The sequence below is a fragment of the Polypterus senegalus genome, chromosome 14, assembly GCF_016835505.1.
Source record: "Polypterus senegalus isolate Bchr_013 chromosome 14, ASM1683550v1, whole genome shotgun sequence".
NCBI lineage: Eukaryota > Metazoa > Chordata > Cladistia > Polypteriformes > Polypteridae > Polypterus > Polypterus senegalus.
In genome coordinates this window covers 135,182,621-135,203,654 of record NC_053167.1, presented here as the reverse complement: position 1 = coordinate 135,203,654, position 21,034 = coordinate 135,182,621, and the positions used below count along the sequence as shown (strand labels likewise).

The window sequence follows — 21,034 nt, the reverse complement described above, 5'->3', positions numbered from 1 at the left end:
GACATATTTTTACAGTGTAGGAACATTGTGATAGGAAGTTGACTTATTTTGTTTTAAGTTCATTGTAGCAGTACTACATGAAAAGCTCTTCAGTTCCCAGCAGCTTCGGGATTACTATGTCACTAGGCAGCTTTGGCTTTTCACTTTAGGGCTGCTGGAAGTAAGAAGATGAGGCACTGGATTTAAAAAGAAAGCTACTGTATAAGAAGCTATGATTGTTTTGTGTGTCATTTGGGTTACAATTACCATTACCTTAAAGGATTACAATTATTTTATAGATTTGTGCTCTGTGTCCTGTGCATTTCTTGTTTATATACTTTTGTTTGGTTTGGAAGTTGTTGTGGCCCTCCATGAATACTCATATCCTCAGATACAGTTATTATTAAGATATTAGGGTCATCATGATAAAAAAATATGGCACTAAGGAAAAATTTTGAAATATGATTCAATTTTCAATACCCAATACAACATGTAATGTAACGCAATATAAATTTTACTGAAATAAATTGCAATTATGTTTGCATTAAAATCTTGACATTGATGAAAACAAATAGAAATTATTCATTATATGCAAAAACTTCACACAGTGCAATCTTTTGTAAAAAGTAAGAGTAAATTCTGTAAGCAATAAAAAGTAAGAAGGTTTAAATCAACAGTTTTTATAAGTTGAAAACCGATACTGCGATAATTCAATGAAATGTTAAAATGTCAGTTGAATACGTATTACAATCTTTTGTAAACAGTATACATAAAAATAATAAAACTAAAAATTATTTTTAAAAAATGTTTGTAAGAGTAGCAGACAGACCACTAATACATTTTAACCATTTGAGGGCTGAAAATTTTTTCCAAAAAACATTTTCTGAAAAACAATGGCTTCACACAGAAATATGTAACATAACACAATATAAAACATCGTTGTTGCATGCTGTGGCTGCCAGTTTGCCATGAATGTGCGGCAGGCTTGCTGCCAGGCTGTCTTCGCGTGGCTGGGGCAGCAGCAGCTGACACTGTCACGGTGCATTGCAATCTGGATTCTACCTCTTATCATTGTTAGGTGGCAGTCCTCCCAGGCGAACAGTGCGATAGAAGTGTCAGCTACTTGAACCTATGCCGGCACCACAAATAGCTGGAGACCAATCAACTGAAGCCAGAAACTCACATTCAAAATCGGAGTCCAACAAGTCATAGTCCACTTCAGAGAGAATAGGCAAAACGTTGTCGCCGGAATATTCTGCATTATGCATCCGCTTTGACCTCTCTCCAGGGATCAGGGCCATTTTTGCTGATGTTTGTGCCTTGCTACTCATGGCAGTGCAGGAAATCTCAGTGAAAACCAATGAAGCTAACTTTCCTTCTACCAAAGAGACTCCAAATAAAACATAACGGTTGGTTTTGTCACAGTTTACAGTTGATTACCATTGTCAATTCCTCCTTTTGACAAAAGTCGACATCAGCCCTGAAAGAGTTAAAGGGTAATAATAAAAGCCAAACAATGCACATTGCATTTTTGTTTAAATAAACTACAGTATCTTTGGAACTTTCAATTTTTATTTTTGCAAGAAAGACTAAAATGTCACCATGCTTTTCTTTCAGTGAGATGTGCTTTTATTGGGCTGATGCCCAGCTGGAACTATATGAGCACATGGAGGAGTAGCTTCACTGTTTATGCAGTTGAGCATGGAAAAGTTGTAGCACCTTCCTTATTGTTTTGATTTGGGAAAATGGATCAAGGGATTCTTTAGAATAAGTAGGCAAAAATCAGAGAGAAGAGGTCCAGTACTTCAGTAAAATTTACTTATTCAATGATCACATATAAATACATATGAATAGTAAAATGCAGTAACAATAGATTATAGAAACCAGTATATACTTACAGTAATATATTAAAAGAAACAAACTTATGCTTACAGTAATATCAAAAGACACAAACTTATGCTTACAGCAGTATCAAAAGACCCAGAGCCATCATCCTAGACCAGTAGACTGAGGGAGCCCACTTGTCAGTCTCGTCAGAGGATGAACTCGTTAGCCTAGTCAAAGGTAACGGGCGGTGCGCACATTCCCCACTGTTGAGCTTCCAAAGAAACTTGAGGGCGGAACCTTCCCTTATATACTAATTGAGTGTCCTTGCCCCAAAAGTGGCTTACGTGCAAGCAATGTATACAGAAGTGATCAGTTTCAGTACACACCCTTCCACGGGACACGGTATTGTTTTTCTTCTACTTGGCCCCGATTAAGGCAAGTGCCTAGTACTAGAAGACACAGTAATATGCTTACATGTGAAAAAAGCCTCTCGAAGTGAAAAACAACTCCTTACATAGCCTTGGCTGTATCTTTAGAACATTCCCGGCTGTTTTTCCCAAAACATTAGTCTTTGCAGCTGGCTTTGCGCTGGAGCGACCAACGCCCATCTGCTCTCCTGATTCCCTTCCTCTCTTTATTTCACCTTTGCTTTTTACAGAGAAAAATCCTCCCATTACACTTATGCAGTAAATGTGATGAAATATAATAATAAAATCATATATTTTAAAATCAATGATAGAGGACTTCGCACAAGTGATGGTGCAGCAGTGCTAAAGAGTGATGTCCCAGGATGAACAGCACAGAGTAAAACTAGCCCATAGGTAAAAATAATTGAAGGTCCCAATCTTTATGCATTATGTGTTTAACTGGCTACAAAAAAACGCTTTAATCTGTCGAAAAAAATAAATGTCACATCCCAACTTCGAATGCAACTATTTTCCAGGTGTATGCATATTAATGTTCCTACAATTTAGAAATAAGATATCTCTTGAAATTCTTTGAATTGATTCAAGTGCCAGCCTTCAAATGTGTGGCCATATTGATTGTGTTCGCACCTTCAGTTGGAATTGTGTTGTAGCAGATCTTGCGTACTGGCTTGCATGCATCACTGACTGTAAAAGAGGAAATCTATATCAATGAAGCCGAGAGTTTCTAACAGCGTTTCTTTTCCATTCATTACAGGGACTGAGAGGAATTTGGTTGGGCCCCCTCACCTTAATTTAAACTGGACATTTTTGGTGAGTGAGGGGGGTGCATTTTTCAGAAGAGCTTTGCCACACAATGGAAGAAGAGGAGAAGAGTCCAAGGAATGTAGTCAAGTCAACTCGATCTGAGGGAAAAACCGCTCGAGTCACTACTAAACATCTGAAGGAAGCCACAGTTGGTAAAGAAGGGGTTAGACATTCCAACTGGTACAACAACATTAAAACTAGGCTGGCAGATGAGGCTAAAGATGCAGAGAAGCAAAACTGTCCTCTAGGCTGGAAGAACATCAGTGCAGGCCTACCAGAGCAAAGTAGACTGAAAGCTAATAGGCTGACTGGTAGAGGCATTCTAGCAAACAAAGGAAAACCCAAAATTGGAAGGTCACATGAACAAGATGATACTGTCACTGTGCTTGATACACCAACTGGAAAGGAAGATTTCCACACCTCAAAACAAAGCAAGAGTACACTCAATGTTGCTGCACCGGTTGTCAGTAAAGATGATCAGCAGACTATTGGCAAAACAGCAGTATGCACAGATGTTGTTACCAATTCAAGTAAGAAAAAATTTTGCCTTTTCATTTTTGACAAGATTATTTTATCATGCGATAGATGTAAGCTTTTCCTTTGCTTTTACAACATATAAAAACAATTTAACGTTTGCCAAAAAAGCATGTAAAAGTTACTAATTTTATTAAAGTGGTTCATTTTTTTTCTTACACACTGTGAATAAGATCTATTGAGTTGGGGTGCATCCCAGCCATCACCTCTGCACTGGTAGAGGGTGGCAATCCGGTGGGTAGCTGACAATGTCTCTGTGACTGAGTAACGACTGGTATGAGTGGTTGCAATTCATTAGAAGCAGAGGAGTGCATAGATAAGTGCACCACTTTGCCATTGAAGCAGGAAGTGACTTCAAAAGGCGCATGACTGGCATGTGGGTGCATGGCTGGATGTCTCCAGCAAATGCATTATTATAAGTGCAAGATGAAGTCATCTTTTGTTGCTTTGAAGGCATTTTTGTTAGTTGTGGACAGCTGCAGTTCCTGGTTATAAGTATCCAGCCAACAAGGTACTCCACATAGACAGCTGTTATCTGTGAGAGAGCTTTTTAGTCCTAGGCCAGGAACTTGATGCTTTGAACCTTTCAACCCCAGGTCAGTAGGATTTCTGGCAGCTGTTGTTAGGTTAGACCATTAAGGTCTACAGGTCTAACCAAAAAGACGAATTACCAGACATAAATCTTATGAAACCTGAGAACTGGGCATGGACTAAACTGTGTTATGTAGATGGGACACACAAAAAGAATGAGGTAGGAATGGTGCTGAGAGGAGAAATGCGAAAGACAGCGGTAGTGATCATACAAATTAACAATCTCTTGATAGCATTAAGAGCACAGGTAAAAGAATCTTTGCTGATGGTGCTGCTTGCTTATTCACCTCAGACATGCTGTCAAGTAGATGGAAATGGAACCATTTTGGGGATTTACAGTTATTGGCAGAAAAAGCAGGATCATAGGAGATACTGGTTGTCTTGTGTGATATGAATTAATATGTGGAGGAAGACAGTGCAGAGAATGAAGAATGTTTGGGTAGGTTTGGAGGAGGAATAAGAAATGCAGAAGAAGGGTTAATTCTACATATCTGCATCCGTAATTAGTGAATGATTGGAAACACTGATGTACATACAAAAGTAAGTAGGAGAAATTGCAAATCCATATGTTGTTGAGGAAGTCACAATGTTTGTTGCAGCGGCAGAGGACTTATGTGGGATGGAAAGATTGGGAAGGAAAGGGGAAAAGAGAAGAGTGGTGGGGTAGTTAAAAGATCTAAAAGACAAGAAAGTGAGGTAATGAATGCGATGATAGAGAGCAAGGATCGAATATAAAATAACTGAAAGAGACAAAAAGAGGCCAGAGAAGAGTATTAACATGGCTAAATCAGGTGATTGATGGAGATGAAAGGGTGGTACAGAATGTGTACAAGATGTCAAAGGACAGATGCACAGCAAAATATGATGGAATTTGAAAAATCAGGATGTAATGTTCCATACAGTACTTCCATGTAAATTACAGTTTAGCGATAACGCAAACCATTACTCAGTGGAAGATTTTACTATGCAACCAATTGAAGTGTAAAATAATATACAGTCAAGTAACTTGTATAATACTAGGGGGCTTCGCTCACCAACCTCCCCCGGCGGCCTGCGGTACGCGTCTCTGCTGCTCGCGTATGTGGATTTCACTTTCACCAAACAACAAATCTTTTAATTCTTGCGGATACGCTTCTTCATTGGGAAGAAACACTGCTTTTCCCTGATGGCAACACAAATTAGACGATCTAGAAGTCTCTGACTTAAAGTTTAAATCCGAGCAATATATTCAATCTCTTTTCGCTGTTCCGTTATTTCACCAAGTAATACATTCCATTTGTTTGCTCTAATGCGATCTTTAGTATTATTACTATTACTATTATTTTTTTGAGACTTTCGAATTTTAGTACTTTCATTATCTCTGACCTGCTCTGCATGTGTATCGCCCCAGCGGTTTTGAATTCTTTATGACGTTCTACTTTGTCATCTAGTCTTTGTCTTTTATTTCCGGCCCTGGGCGTGGTTAAATCTCTTGGCACAAAGTCTCGTCTTGCAGGATTTGAGAGTATCTTTCTGAAAAAGTCACGTCTTGTGCTAGGCTAAAAAGTCTTGTCTCGTCCCAGGATTTTTTTTATTATAATAGAGAGATTTATTTTGTAGGCCGTTGCATAAAATATTCAGTAAATAAAGAAAAGTCATGGGCCATCGTTCTAAATGAACTCCAAAATGGATATCCCTTATTAAAACCAACTGTTGGGAGCCCCATGTGCTGTTGTTCAATGCAACATGGCAGACTGAAGAAATTTACCAGAATAACTTCCCTTTACCAGCTACATTAATTTAGATAGCACATTCAAATATAATTTAATTCACTACAATCAGCACACAGATAAATGGTACATTTTATCAACATCCCTTATGCCATCATTATGTTATTTCCTCAATTAGTTAAACATAGTAAAGGCCTTAAGTAAATATCTGATTCAAAGTAATATGACTTTTTATATGAAAATTGTTATCAGAGTACAACTGATAAATTTTAAATGTTATTTATGACTTAATCTTTTTTAAGATGGTTACGTTGTACGTTGGTACAGGATGTCCGGATGTCCTACTTAAACAGGCAGGTAGATTAAAGTACATTTTTCTCATGCAACACAAATTAATGTGGACTAAAACCAACAGGAAATTGAAGTTAACAACCTAATATTTAATTTGAAACCCAACACGCTAGGCCAAATTAAATTAATAAGCTGCAAAGACAAACCGATTTACAGATTTATTTTGTGTTGCGTATGTGTGTTCATTTCTTTTTCTTCATCATCAAGCTTGAACTCTAGTAGGGCAAATCCCTATTAAACAATTGCTGACGATGTCATGTAGAGAAGCAGTGATTGGTTGCAAGGCATTCTACAAACCCTTCATGACCATTTCTTATTCAGTATTATTGTAATTCATGGCTCAGAGTGACCCCTGTACTAACTCTGGGACATGACTCTTAGTTTACAAAACACTGTTATAGGTGATGGTGGAAGATGTGAAAACGAGGTGACACGTGTATTTTGAAAAGTTGCTGAATGAAGAAAATTAATTCACAGGAAAGTTATCAATTTCTGACTCAGTTTGTGGAAGAGAGCCATATAGAAGAAGTGAAGATGGCAATGGAGTGGATGAGGGCAGAAAAAGCAGTAGGAGCAGATAAGGTTTCGGTTCAGGGGACATGATCAAAATTCATACAGATGATGGAATGGGATGAAGTAACTAGAGTGTTGCAAGCAATATCTAGAGAAAAGAGCATGCCAGAAGAATTCAGAAAGCCTATCTTAATGATTTAAGAATAAGGGAAGTATTCAAGAATTGCAGCAATTATCAGTGGGTGAAATTACTGGCATATAGCATTAAGTTTCTGGATGTAATTGCTAAGTGAATCATAAGCATAATTGTGGGAAAAAAAGGAGATGAACTATTGAAACATCCATAATTCCTCTTTAAAAATTTTGTTTGGCGATACAGAAATGTGTCAAACACCACTGGAGCTCCTTTATACCAACAGCAATACCACTGCATAATGCCTCACTATGACTGAAACTGCCAAGTCAGAAGTTTTCTTTCTTTTTAATTTTCTTACATTGTAGTTATTGTGGGGTGGGTCTATGTCTTTCTTTCTTTCTTTCTTTCTAATCTATCTGTCTAATCAAGCTTCTGTTGAACCCCTTTCAACTCTTGGTAAAGTAGATGGGGGGGGGGACATACTTAGCTGGAGAAACCCCCCACCTTTATTGCTTCAACACGGTCAAGACTTCACATCCTCCCCTGCTTCAGTATGGTTGAGTCTTCATGGTGGACCTGCCCTCTTGCTTATTGCTTGGACACACACTTTATGCATTGTTTGATTTGGAACCATTTTGTTTCTGGTACTGAGGTTCAAAGCTGATATCGGTACTGAACAATATAATCGGAGACTACCCTTATTGATATCCAGCACTTTCAGTAGTTGCCATTGTAGAAAATGTTGCAAGATCCTTAAAATGAGAATATGTTGCTATAGCAATAGTTTCGTTCCTGCAGCTCTTATTATGTGACCACTGAAAATAATTGATGCACTTCGTGTTTTCTCCAAAGTTCCAGGTCTCACAGCTCAAAAACTTCCCAATTTGTATTTCAGTTGTTTTTATTTAAAGCTGTAACACCAACACAAATGACTAGGAGGTACAATGTATGCCTTAATTTATTACTTATGTAGCTTTGGCTGTCACAAGACTCTAGTACTGAAGGCTTTAATATAAAAAGTATTAAGAGTTTCACAAAAATGTTATTCTTTTTGTCATTTTATACAATTGTTTGAAAAAGTAAGTACAGTATACCACTTGGAATTTGTTTTCTTTTTAACACGTGTGAACATATCAAGATTTGATTTTAATTCAAACAGTGTCTATTGTAGCTGTGTTTACCCAAAACTACCAAAGTTCTACAGCTTTAGTACGCTTCATGGGATTCTGGCAATAACTTTGACACATTGAAATGATTCTATGGATGGAATGTCTTCATTTTTAAGAGCTCTAGTAAAAATTAAAATTGAAAGAGTTCACACAAAAATAGAGAGAATGTTGGTATTGCAAAGTAAAGAAAATTCCTTGTTTTACAAAAAGAGTGAGTGAGGGGTCTACTCAGTTTTGTGAGATACTGTGTAAACTGTGCGTATGCCTGTTTCCACGCTCACTTCGAGATAACAACAACAACAACAACAACATTTATTTATATAGCACATTTTCATACAAAAAAATGTAGCTCAAAGTGCTTTACAAAATGAAGAATAGAAAAATAGAAGACACAATAAAAAATAAAAATAAGTCAATATTAATTAACATAGAATAAGTAAGGTCCAATGGCCAGGGTGGACAGAAAACACAAAAAAAAAAAAAAAACTTCAGACGGCTGGATTAAAAAAAAAAAAAATCTGTAGGGATTCCAGACCAAGAAACCGCCCAGTCCCCTCTGGGCAAACTACCTAACATAAGTCAAACAGTCCTCTTTGTATTTAGGGTTTTCATGGAAGGACCTGATGATGATGGTCACGTAGACTTCTGGCTTTCAGTCCATCAATATTGGTGCATCATGATGCTTTGAGTAGGTGGTGGTGGCGCAGGCCGCCCCCACAAAGAAACCGGAAAAAAAAAAGAAGAGAGTGTAGGGGTCAGTACGGATTTTAGAGCCACTATGAGTAGTTATTATGATAAATTGAACATACAGAGTATCAGGATTAAGTTAAAGTGAAGTTAGGAGAAAGCCATGTTAAAGTAATGTGTTTTCAGCAGTGTTTTAAAAGTGCTCCACTGTATTAGCCTGGCGAATTCCTATTGGCAGGCTATTCCAGATTTTAGGTGCATAACTCTACAGCGGGTTATGTCAAGAGTGCAGCAAATTAACACTAGAATTACCAGAGCCTACGAAAAAACTTGTAATTCCGTCCCACCTTAAATCGCTTCTTAAATCCCTTCACACCTCTCCGCCAGTGTCCTTTGTCCTCTAAATGTGCTGATAAAGAGAAGCTAGGAGCAGCCGGCTATTCCATCCCCCGACCAATTTAGAATGCGCACAAACTTCTCCCAGCTCATGCCTTGATTGAGTATCTGGGAGTGAAGTGGAGTAAAAAGAAAATCAAGTGACGGTGAGATATGAAGAAGGCAGCTTCGCCAGCGTTTGTATGTCAGCAACGTGGGGGTATTGGGGGCTTTAGTATGCATCGTGGTACAAGGCAGAGCTATAGCGCGTCTTTATGTGAAAACGGCCTGTTCAGATGGATTGTATGGATTGATTCTGAACGCGAATGAGAATGAAAAGTGAATAAAAAAAAAAGCTAACCTTTACAAGGATCATAAATTGCACCGGCTGTTACTGACTGAAATCAAATGTATGCTTTTATTCTAAAATAGTAAGACTAAGAGCAGTTTACTTCTCAAAACGGAGTGGTGCAGGATCGAACTCGCGACCTTTTGATTCCCAGTTGGCAGCTGACTGTTGCGCCACAGAGGCAGTCATAATAAATGGCTGTCAATGTCGCATGTTAAGGCTGATTTTTGTTTCTGCAGTTATATTTTTGAATAAAAGTGGAATTGTTGTGTTATATTTGTACCTTTTTCTTTAATATTTGGACTTCAGGCTTCATACATTATATAGTTTATGCCTACATTTTGTCATCTACTTCTAGAATATAAAAAACGTTTCTGTTTTAACAATGTTTTTACACAGATTACTGTAGAAACGGAACAGACATGAAATGCGTGTTTTCCAAACAACGATCTATTATTTCCACTCTAAAACTCCACTTCACTCCCAGATACTCAATCAAGGCATGAGCTGAGAGAAGTTCGTGCACGTTCTAAATTGGTGGGGGGATGGAATAGCCGGCTGCTCCTAGCTTCTCTATATCAGCACATTTAGAGGACAAAGGACACTGGCAGAGAGGTGTGAAGGGATTTAAGAAGCGATTTAAGGTGGGACGGAATTACGAGTTTTTTTGTAGGCTCTGGTAATTCTAGTGTTAATGGGATATAGCTTCTGACTCTGGAGGGCACATGCAGCATACTAAGCCTCAGGAAGTGGGTATAATAGTTGTTTTTTAGATTAGTATTTTCATCTTTGTTGAGATTTGTTTTTCCTAGACCACTCCTGAGCTCTTTTTGCTAGGCATTGCCTATATTTTTCTTTTTAGTTGCCCATCTTACTAAATGCAACTTCCAAGATATTTAAAATACTTCACCTGCCTCAGTTCTTTCCAAGCTTCTCACTTTATTTGGCTTACAACAAGCTGTTACCACCAAAACCTCTCTCTGTTTGTCCGTACTCCTGCGCATTCCATGGGCTTCACCTTCTTTTCTAGTTCCTCCTCTGAGTCCTCTCTAAATGCATCTTGACGATTCCACTGATGTCCTCTGTAGTAATTGTAGTAACAAAGGCTGACCCTTTGTGTAAACCAGCTTTTACTCTGAAAGAAAGCATCAGTTGTTCTAAAACATGTAGTAACCTTTGTTTTTGTAGTAGCCTTTGTGATCAGTTCCTTGGATACCTTAGACTACCAGGCACAACCAGTCTTGATATTCAACATCATTTTCAAATCCACACATGCCTATCTGCTCTCATGTTGAAACTCTCCTTGTTTCACTTCTTTCACCACAGTGATAAGGCAGGATTAATCTCTTTCAAGTGATAATAGGAAAACATCCATTGTTTTTTAATAATATGTGAAGCAATGCACAAGGTAATGGTGAAGCACAGGAATTTAAATGATTGCGCTTTACTGGCAATGTTGCTGTTTATTGCCAGTGTTTGGGGTGTTGGCTTCACTCCTGAAAGCCACAACTATTTCGGACATTTTCATCGTGTTAACTCTAAACTGTCAAAGGCACACCTACAACTAGCCAGATCACATCCATACAAAACAGCATCCTGTCTGTGTCTTAACATCAGGCTGAGTTTTAATCAGGGCTGTGGAGTTGGATTCGAGGAGTTTGAGTCGGAGACAATTTTGGGTACTTGGGGTCGGAGTCTGCAAAAATGTACCGACTGTGACTCCTAAAAAATTTAAATTGTAATGAAAAAAAATACAGCAAGTTCAAATGTCCCATTAATTAATAAAGCCCAGTGCATAGTTGTGTTACTACTAGTGTGAAGTTCAACTGCGCTGTTATAAAACCTGACATTCACATATTGTAATCTGGATTACGGTACATTACAAAAAGTGTTTTCATTTTATTTCGGACTGGGGGCTCTGCCCCTGATCGCTTCGCTCGCCCACCCCTAGGTTTCGTTTACTGGATAAACAATTTAAAGAGATTATTATTTTAATGGGAATAGTTAGATAGATACTTTATTAATCCCAAGGGGAAATTTACAATATTGTAAATTGGAAATTGTTACATATGCATTATTTTCACTTTTACTTTAAAACTTTTGTAAAAGCAATATTTGTCCTTTATTTCCTGCCCCGGGCGTGGTTAAATCTCTTTCTTGTGGGACGTATAACGCTGCTCGCGATGTGAAAGGGGGCTGAACCCACGCTAAGTAGATGTGGACAGATCAGCTGCATGCTTTGTTCTCCTGTTGCCGATGTGCGTGTTCTGCTTGTCACGCTGCGCGTCGATCATTTAAAAGCCTGTACAGCAGCTGTCCTTCTGTCTCACTGACTTGTGTCGTGTGATGTTAAAGTGTCTCTCGCGGGACGTTAAGTTGTCTTCCCGAGAAGATCACGTCTCGTCTACCTGCCAAGATTTCTTTTTATAATAGAGAGGTATAACGTGTTTAACTAGTTCATTTGAGTGTAAACAAGTGTAATGATGTAGGTGGAGGTGTGTACTATGTCCTGATGTGTTCAGGGCTGCTTGTCTTTTGTTTAAACTGGCCAATACGATAGAGAGTCAGCTTCCTAGCCAGTAGTTTTGTGGTTAAATGACGTGTATGTTGCCTTCCTTCAATCAACATGGAAATACATTAGCATATTAAATACAGAGGAGTCGGAGTCAGAAGTACTGGAAACTAAGGAGTCAGAGTCCTAGGATTTATCTACCGACTCTAGTGCATACCAGTTCATACCGAAAACCGTTTTTTATTCTTGTTATGATATGAATTTTTTTTTTTATACTGCAATACCGGTTTAAATAGCCTAAACAACGTTCAGAACGTGGCACAGTGGGAAACTATTTAAGGGGGGACCTTTTTCACTGCTACATGTCACTTGTAGACGCGTTTGCTGGAGGTACTGCCTGTGACAAAAAGAGCAAGTGGTGGATCAAGAAACCAATGCCATTACAATCCAGATAGCTAACGTGTTGGTGGACAGAGATTGTTAAAATTAACAGAAAGTGTAGTTGGTTTACAAAACATATTTACTATTTATTGCTTTTCTCGGACATGTTCAGTGCAATACAGCTTTTGACAAGCACCTCTGGGTATTTTACTAAGTCTAAATGCCTCTTTGGATGGTTGAAAATATGTTGTCAAAATTATAGTTTTAAATTGTTTGCAAAATTTGTTCAATAAAAAGGTTCTGTATTTTGACTGCAACTGTCATCCAATGTGATTCCTTCTCTTCATTAGTGCCACCCCCTTGAAAACTCACTTTATGGGGCCATGCAAACCTGTATTAATACTTGTGTGCTCATTAAAATATTTTTTTTGTACAGTTCTCATGACAGTGGAATAGCCAGTCTACTGCAGTAATTCTAGTGGAAAATGTGGTTAACATCCACTCATGCATGGGAAAAAAAATACTGTTGAATACCATGATACCAGTATAATTTCGAAAAATACTGTGATATAGAATTTTGGTCATACCGCCCAGCACTAACCGACTCCACAGCCCTGGTTTTAGCTATGCATGGCTTGTAGCTGCATCATCAAGGTAGAATGTGCTAGAATCACTTTTGACCTTGCTGCCCAATAGGAAAGCCAGTTGTCAGCTTAAAAAACACAGGATCATTTGTTTAGGTGCCTCTGTGTACATATTTAAATTTTACAGTAATCATTTATGATGATCAGTATGCATATGTGAAGAGTTTATGTAAAGACCTGTAGGTTCAGTACAGTATTGATAACATGCATATGAGTACCGAGACTTAAATTGCATTACAATATCTTTTCAATCTAAAATACAGAGTATGAAGCTATGAGACATAACCTGTATAGCTTTCTTTTATATATTTGCTAGCTGTACCCCGTGGCTTCGTCCACATAGTGATGAAACAGGACAAACTTTAAAAATCAATAGACGTTGGCACTCTTATCTGATCGTGCTCAGCTGTGATGGGAGAGCTTCCCCCACGTGGGGAGAGAACCACATGGCCGTGATATCTCTGCCAATCAGCAGCTACCCTATAAAATAGCTCTGATCTCTCTCGAAAATGTCAAATGTTTCTCCTTAACAATCTGTAGATGATAATGTCTGTTGAACAAACAGGTATCGTTGGCTAAGCCGAGGCAAGGTGCACTCCAACAGGTGGCGAGACGTAGACCAACTCGAACAGAGGCTGACAAGTGAATGAGGAAGGCCCCACCCACCTGCTCTCGGCCCACAGCCACCCTGTTGGATTTGCATAAATACATTGTTACCGCAAGCGCACTCTGGTACTTAGCGAGATGAGAGAAGTTGCAAAATTAACCGGAAAGATCAAACACATTATCAAAAACAACCATCTAAATCTGTTAAGTAATTCTCTCGTGAAAAGTGGATAGACATAAAGCGGACAGACATACAGACAGAATGCGCTTGGACCACGGAATTTTTGAAACCATTTCTTAGCGAGCACCTATGGGTCAAGGGTAACCTACATTCCAAATTTCAAGTCCCAAGTCCTCATGGTTCGGGAGATTTCGTGATGAGTGAGTCAGTGGTATTTGGCTTATATATAGATATAGATACAGTGGTGTGAAAAACTATTTGCCCCCTTCCTAATTTCTTATTCTTTTGCATGTTTGTCACACAAAATGTTTTTTGGTCATCAAACACATTTAACCATTAGTCAAATATAACACAAGTAAACACAAAATGCAGTTTTTAAATGATGGTTTTTATTATTTAGGGAGAAAAAAAAATCCAAACCTACATGGCCCTGTGTGAAAACGTAATTGCCCCCGAACCTAATAACTGGTTGGGCCACACTTAGCAGCAATAACTGCAATCAAGCGTTTGCGATAACTTGCAATGAGTCTTTTACAGCGCTCTGGAGAAATTTTGGCCCACTCATCTTTGCAGAATTGTTGTAATTCAGCTTTATTTGAGGGCTTTCTAGCATGAACCGCCTTTTTAAGGTCATGCCATAGCATCTCAATTGGATTCAGGTCAGGACTTTGACTAGGCCACTCCAAAGTCTTCATTTTGTTTTTCTTCAGCCATTCAGAGGTGGATTTGCTGGTGTGTTTTGGGTCATTGTCCTGTTGCAGCACCCAAGATCGCTTCAGCTTGAGTTGACGAACAGATGGCCGGACATTCTCCTTCAGGATTTTTTGGTAGACAGTAGAATTCATGGTTCCATCTATCACAGCAAGCCTTCCAGGTCCTGAAGTAGCAAAACAACCCCAGACCATCACACTACCACCACCATATTTTACTGTTGGTATGATGTTCTTTTTCTGAAATGCTGTGTTCCTTTTACGCCAGATGTAACGGACATTTGCCTTCCAAAAGTTCAACTTTTGTCTCATTAGTCCACAAGGTATTTTCCCAAAAGTCTTGGCAATCATTGAGATGTTTCTTAGCAAAATTGAGATGAGCCCTAATGTTCTTTTGCTTAACAGTGGTTTGCGTCTTGGAAATCTGCCATGCAGGCCGTTTTGCCCAGTCTCTTTCTTATGGTGGAGTCGTGAACACTGACCTTAATTGAGGCAAGTGAGGCCTGCAGTTCTTTAGACGTTGTCCTGGGGTCTTTTGTGACCTCTCGGATGAGTCGTCTCTGCGCTCTTGGGGTCATTTTGGTCGGCCGCCACTCCTGGGAAGGTTCACCACTGTTCCATGTTTTTGCCATTTGTGGATAATGGCTCTCACTGTGGTTCACTGGAGTCCCAAAGCTTTAGAAATGGCTTTATAACCTTTACCAGACTGATAGATCTCAATTACTTCTGTTCTCATTTGTTCCTGAATTTCTTTGGATCTTGGCATGATGTCTAGCTTTTGAGGTGCTTTTGGTCTACTTCTCTGTGTCAGGCAGCTCCTATTTAAGTGATTTCTTGATTGAAACAGGTGTGGCAGTAATCAGGCCTGGGGGTGGCTACGGAAATTGAACTCAGGTGTGATACACCACAGTTAGGTTATTTTTAACAAGGGGCAATTACTTTTTCACACAGGGCCATGCAGGTTTGGATTTTTTCTCCCTAAATAATAAAACCATCATTTAAAAACTGCATTTTGTGTTTACTTGTGTTATATTTGACTAATGGTTAAATGTGTTTGATGATCAGAAACATTTTGTGTGACAAACATGCAAAAGAATAAGAAATCAGGAAGGGGGCAAATAGTTTTTCACACCATTGTATATAGATATAGAAATATATATATATATATGTATGTATGTATGTATGTATGTATGTATGTATGTATGTATGTATGTAGATAGATAGGTAGATATATATTTATAGATATATAGAGATATATAAATAGATATCGTGGAACTGGACCCGGACACAGACAGGCGGACATCGTTTCTTCACCCAATACACATTTTATTTACAAATATATTTACAATATTTTAAGTGCACACCCAGTGCCTCCAGCACCAATCCCCCAAAGTCCAGGCCTCACAGTCACAAATTGCCTTCCTTCTGGCCGCCTCCACTCCTCTCTCGAGCTCCGTCCTCTTCCACCCGACTCTTGCTGTCGACGGAAGGGAGGCGGCCCCTTAAATAGCAACACAGATGGGCTCCAGCTGCTTTCCCGGCAATCCCCCGCGGACACACCCCCTTGTGGCGGAAGTGCCGGCTGCGTATCTGGAAGCCCTCCGGGTGTCCCCAATCGTCTTCCCCCCAGCACTTCCTGGTGTGGCAGAACTGCTGGGCTCCAGGTTTCTTCAGGCACCGGGCGACGCCTGGCGGTGGCCACGGGCCCTTACAGGGTTGGGCTTCCAAGCCCTCTACCCGTGGCCCCAACACAACCAGGGCGTCGCCTCGGGTCTGGATGAGGCAGAAGCCCTCCTCCGGTCCCTCTGGGCGTCCCGGCTGGGCTCCACCCCCAGCCGCATGCGACAAAAATATATATAGATATACAGTGGGTACGGAAAGTATTCAGACCCCCTTCAATTTTTCACTCTTTGTTATATTGCAGCCATTTGCTAAAATCATTTAAATTATTTTATTCCTCATTAATGTACACACAGCACCCCATATTGACAGACAAAAAAAAGAATTTTTGAAATTGTTGCAGATTTATTAAAAAAGAAAAACTGAAATATCACCTGGTTCTAAGTATTCAGACCCTTTGCTATGAAACTCATATATTTAACTCGGGTGCTTTCCATTTGTTCTGATCATCCACTTCACGTCTCTAGGGAAAACAGGGTTTTCATGTATGAGTGGCTTAGCAATAGGGATTAGGAATGTCAGTTATTAACATCTAGAGGTGATTAGCAGCATTTATCATAAAATATATTTTAATAATTTGTTCTGTACTGAACTGCAAAGTACAATTATATTTTGAACTTGAATTTCATCTTTATTTTTAGAAGTTGTTTAACAGAGGATTGACTTGGGGTGTTGTTTGAGTAGATAGGGACTTGTAGACCTAGTGTTGTGTTGGTTGCATTTCAAAGGACAGGGACTTTGAAATGTGTGCTTTTAACTATTACTGGAGCATTTGAAATTTAAAACTTCATTATTTTAAGCCATCCATCCATCCATCCATCCATCCATCCCACTATATCTTAACTACAGGGTCACGGGGGTCTGCTGGAGCCAATCCCAGCCAACACAGGGCACAAGGCAGGAACCAATCCTGGGCAGGGTGCCAGCCCACCGCAGGACACACACAAACACACCCACACACCAAGCACACATTTAGATAATGTTCGCATTGAATTCCTCCCACCCAATTGCACAGCAGTGCTTCAGGTTTGGGCATCATTCGCACCCTGAAAGTGTATTATCACAGGGAAATGCTGAGAAAAATTCTCATCAGCATAACTTGTAGACAGGAGAAGATTAGAATTAATGCAAAAAAAGCTATTGAAATGATTGCAAACGCCTGGACGCAAGTTAAAGAAAGCACTATAGTGGCAAATATAGAATTTCATTACAATTAAATATTTTTTAGGTCCCTGGCAGTTTGTAACAGAATTTTACCTTTATATCCAAAACGTTAAGTTTTGATTTTTATCAGACCATAATGCTTTATTTGAAAATACCTTTTCTTTTTTTGAGAAATTTGCAGATGAGGTTTCTTCAAATGACTCTTCACAAGCAGTGCTGCAAAATGGACTGGTGCAGCAGTATTTCTAGCCCAGCTAAACCTTCCCTGCAAATCTTCTCAGTCTACACAAACTTCTTTTTGAGATTTTCCTTGGTCTTTCACATCTTGTCTTGACTCCATCACTTTCCCTTGATTTCCATGTCCTAAAGACAATTCATGTATTGGAAATTACAAATAGAAAGCATTTAAATATCCATTTATGTCCTTCACCTGCTTTGTAAGAGTCAATTAGGTTTATTGACAGATCCTTGATTGGCAATATAGAGAAGTACATGGCTGAGTGTAAGTGCAATCCCCTGTGAGGTTTGAAGGGTCAGAGAAATGATTAAGCGCTGGAGATGTCTTCTGGTGGTTTGTATTAAAACCTAACAAATTCATTAAGCTCTAAGACCTAAAAAGAAGTAATAATGTGATTGGTCAACTGGAAGGTTGCCCACTTTTCATTTAGAAAATCAACAAAATGTAGTTTGGATGGGGTGTCCACATTTTGCTCATGACACTTGGAAGAATAAAATATAGACATCAGATGACATTAAACACTATGGAAGTCTACTGTAAACTTTATTTTTGAAAGAATGGCAACATTCTGTCAATTTATAAAAGAAAATGTTTGTTTTTCTTGCTAAATACTAAAATTTTTGGAAAAAGAAAAAAAGAAGTTGTTTACACTAAGTACTTGTATGCAAGCAGTCGTCTATCCTAAAGGAAGCAAAACAATACACTTTAAAAATCCAGTCTAGTGTTTAAAATGTCATGACAAAAAGCAAATCAAGTAATCTCATGTCTTCTTGCTATGATTCATTTATGGTGGCAGGCAGTGGTTCAAAAATAAAGATGTGTTCCCAGCTGCACTTCTCTACAATCACGCTCGCCACTCTGGAGGGGAGTACACGAGAAAGAGCTGAACGGATGCTACTGTACATGGTATTCAGTCTCATCTAAAATGGGAGAACAGGAAGAAAAAACACTCCTCTGCATATTTTTGCACTGTCTTGCTTACCCTTGTGTGCCATGTAACATGGACAAGGCAGTTTGTGAGCCTGCAATACTTTGTTTATCTCTCTCTTACTCTTTTTCTCTTTCTCATTGTGGTAGACTCGACCCTCTCATGTTCTCACCTGTCACACTGTAAGACAGGGGTCGCCAAGTCCGGTCCTGAAGGACCACCGTTTCTGCAGGTTTTCATTGTAACTCTTTTTTTTAATGAGTGCCGTGTTTGTGCTGCTGATTAACTTCTTGTGAATTCATTTTAATTGAATTGCTTTTTTAAGATTTGTTCCCCTGAATTTCTCCATCATTTCTCTGAATTGCTTCATTTCTTTCCTTAAATGGCACCCAAACAGCCAACTGAAGACCATCTAAGTCAGGGCCTCAAACTCCAACCAATTTCATTCTAACCAGCTGCTTAATGAGGTGCTAATTCTTGTTGTTAATTAAACCCATTCTTTAATTTTGTGGATTGTTGCTGCTTTTGTGGTGCATTAGCAGACATTCCCGAAATTGTTGATTTTCTCTTTCTAAGTACACTATTAAAATGTTTTGGGGACCTGAACACAGACATTTGAGACCTTCGTCTTTCTTTATTTTCAGATATTGTTTGATGGACACAGTTTGCTGGTCATGTTTTGGATAATTTTGTATCTCATTTTTATTTGGCTGCCATTTAAGGTAAACGAAACAATTAAGGGGTCTGAGTCTTTAAGAACAAGTCTATTAAAATTAGTTCAAAAGAGTCTAATTAGCAACAAAAACAGGTTCACTCATTAAGAAAAGGGTTAGAATGAAAACCTGCAGCCACGGTGGTCCTCCAGGACCGGAGCTGGCGACCCCTGCTCTAAGACACTTCTTTAATGGCTGTCTTACTTGCTGCATGGTTAAATCAACCAGCAGGCTTCCACAATACTGGTTGCTTGAGCCAAGTATTATGTACTGTCTTTTCTACACTGTGAGTGGAAAAAAAAACACACCAAAATGTTTTTCATCACATCTTCAACAATAGTCAGCTGATTTACTTAATGTTTGATACAAAGTGTATGTAATATGTTTTCCAACAACAGTTGTATTAATTACTCACATCAAACAAACAACATCGCTGCACTAGCTTATTGAACTTAAGTCCTTGTGTTTCGGTCTTCTGTACTGAAACCTATTTTTATCTGCAAATTTAGCAAGGGTCAAACTTGTTTACAAACTTTATCGCCTGCGTTCGCACGTATCCATGGCAAATTTATAAATAAGTAAGATCTTATACTGCTTTGACACAAGTTTATACAATGTTCCAAATTTTATCAAAATCGGCCGACTATTGTTGAAGATGTGATGAAAAACATTTTGGTGTGTTTTTTTTCCCACTCACAGTGTATAATGAAATTTCCTGTTCTCCTCCCCAGTTTATTAAGTAATTGATTTCACAGTAGTGTTATAAACATCCTGTGCTTCAGACTAAAATAACTGGCTACAGTGAAGTGAAACTCCTGAGTGCTGTGGTGTATAGCTACTTTCTGTTTTGAACTTAGACTGAGCAGATGTTTTTTGATGTGGGCTAAATTGTCTATAATGACACATACAGTGGGACATGCATAAAACTTAAGAGACCGTGCAACCAGGCAGCCTAACACGTTTTAATGACTAACTTCAACTTTCAGGAACAGAAATGATTCACTCTGCCCTAATATACTAATGAATAAATCATTCTCATCCTAAAATGCTTTTGACTTAACCAGGGGGACATAAGATTAAACAAACCTTATGGACTTGGCTAGGTGGATTTGCTCTATTCCAGTGTCAGTGCATTTAAATGTAAGACTGCATTGTAACTGAGTAGATCTGACTATGTCTTAAGTCAACAAAAACAACATTTATTTATATAGCACATTTCCATACAAAAAATGTAGCTCAAAGTGCTTTACAAAATGAAGAATATAAAAATAGAAGACAAAGTAAAAAATAAAAATAAGTCAACATTAATTAACATAGAATAAGTAAGGTCCGATGGTCAGGGTGGACAGAAAAAACAAAAAAAAAACTCCAGACGACTGGAGAAAAAAAATAAAATCTGTAGGGATTCCAGACCATGAGACTGCCCAGTCCCCTCTGGGCAATCTACCTAACATAAATGAAACAGTACTCTTTGTATTTAGGGTTCAGTCCATCAATGTTGGAGCATCATGATGCTTTGAGTAGGTGGTGGTGGCGCAGGCCGCCACCACAAAGAAACCGGAAAAAGAAACAGAAGAGAGAGTAGGGGTCAGTACGGATTTTGGAGCCTCTATGAATAGTTATTATGATGAATTGAACATACAAAGTATCAGGATTAAGTTAAAATGAAGTTAGGAGAAAGCCATTTTAAAGTAATGTGTTTTCCGCAGTTTTTTTAAAGTGCTCCACTATATTTGCCTGGCGAATTCCTATTGGCAGGCTATTCCAGATTTTAGGTGTATAACAGCAGAAGGCCGCCTCACCACTTCTTTTAAGTTTTGCTTTT

The 21,034-nt window shown here is 38.7% G+C and overlaps 1 protein-coding gene across 4 annotated transcripts in view; it reads left to right on the top strand.

Moving 5' to 3' along the window:
- Positions 1-21,034, top strand: part of tut4 (terminal uridylyl transferase 4) — a 122,805-nt gene that overhangs the window by 6,834 nt on the left and 94,937 nt on the right. For all 4 annotated transcript variants that reach the window (XM_039735691.1, XM_039735692.1, XM_039735689.1 and 1 more), the window contains exon 2: positions 2,989-3,568. In XM_039735691.1, the coding sequence (XP_039591625.1) occupies positions 3,088-3,568 (481 nt within the window). In that variant the 5' untranslated portion in view covers positions 2,989-3,087. The remainder of the gene's footprint in view (positions 1-2,988; positions 3,569-21,034) is intronic.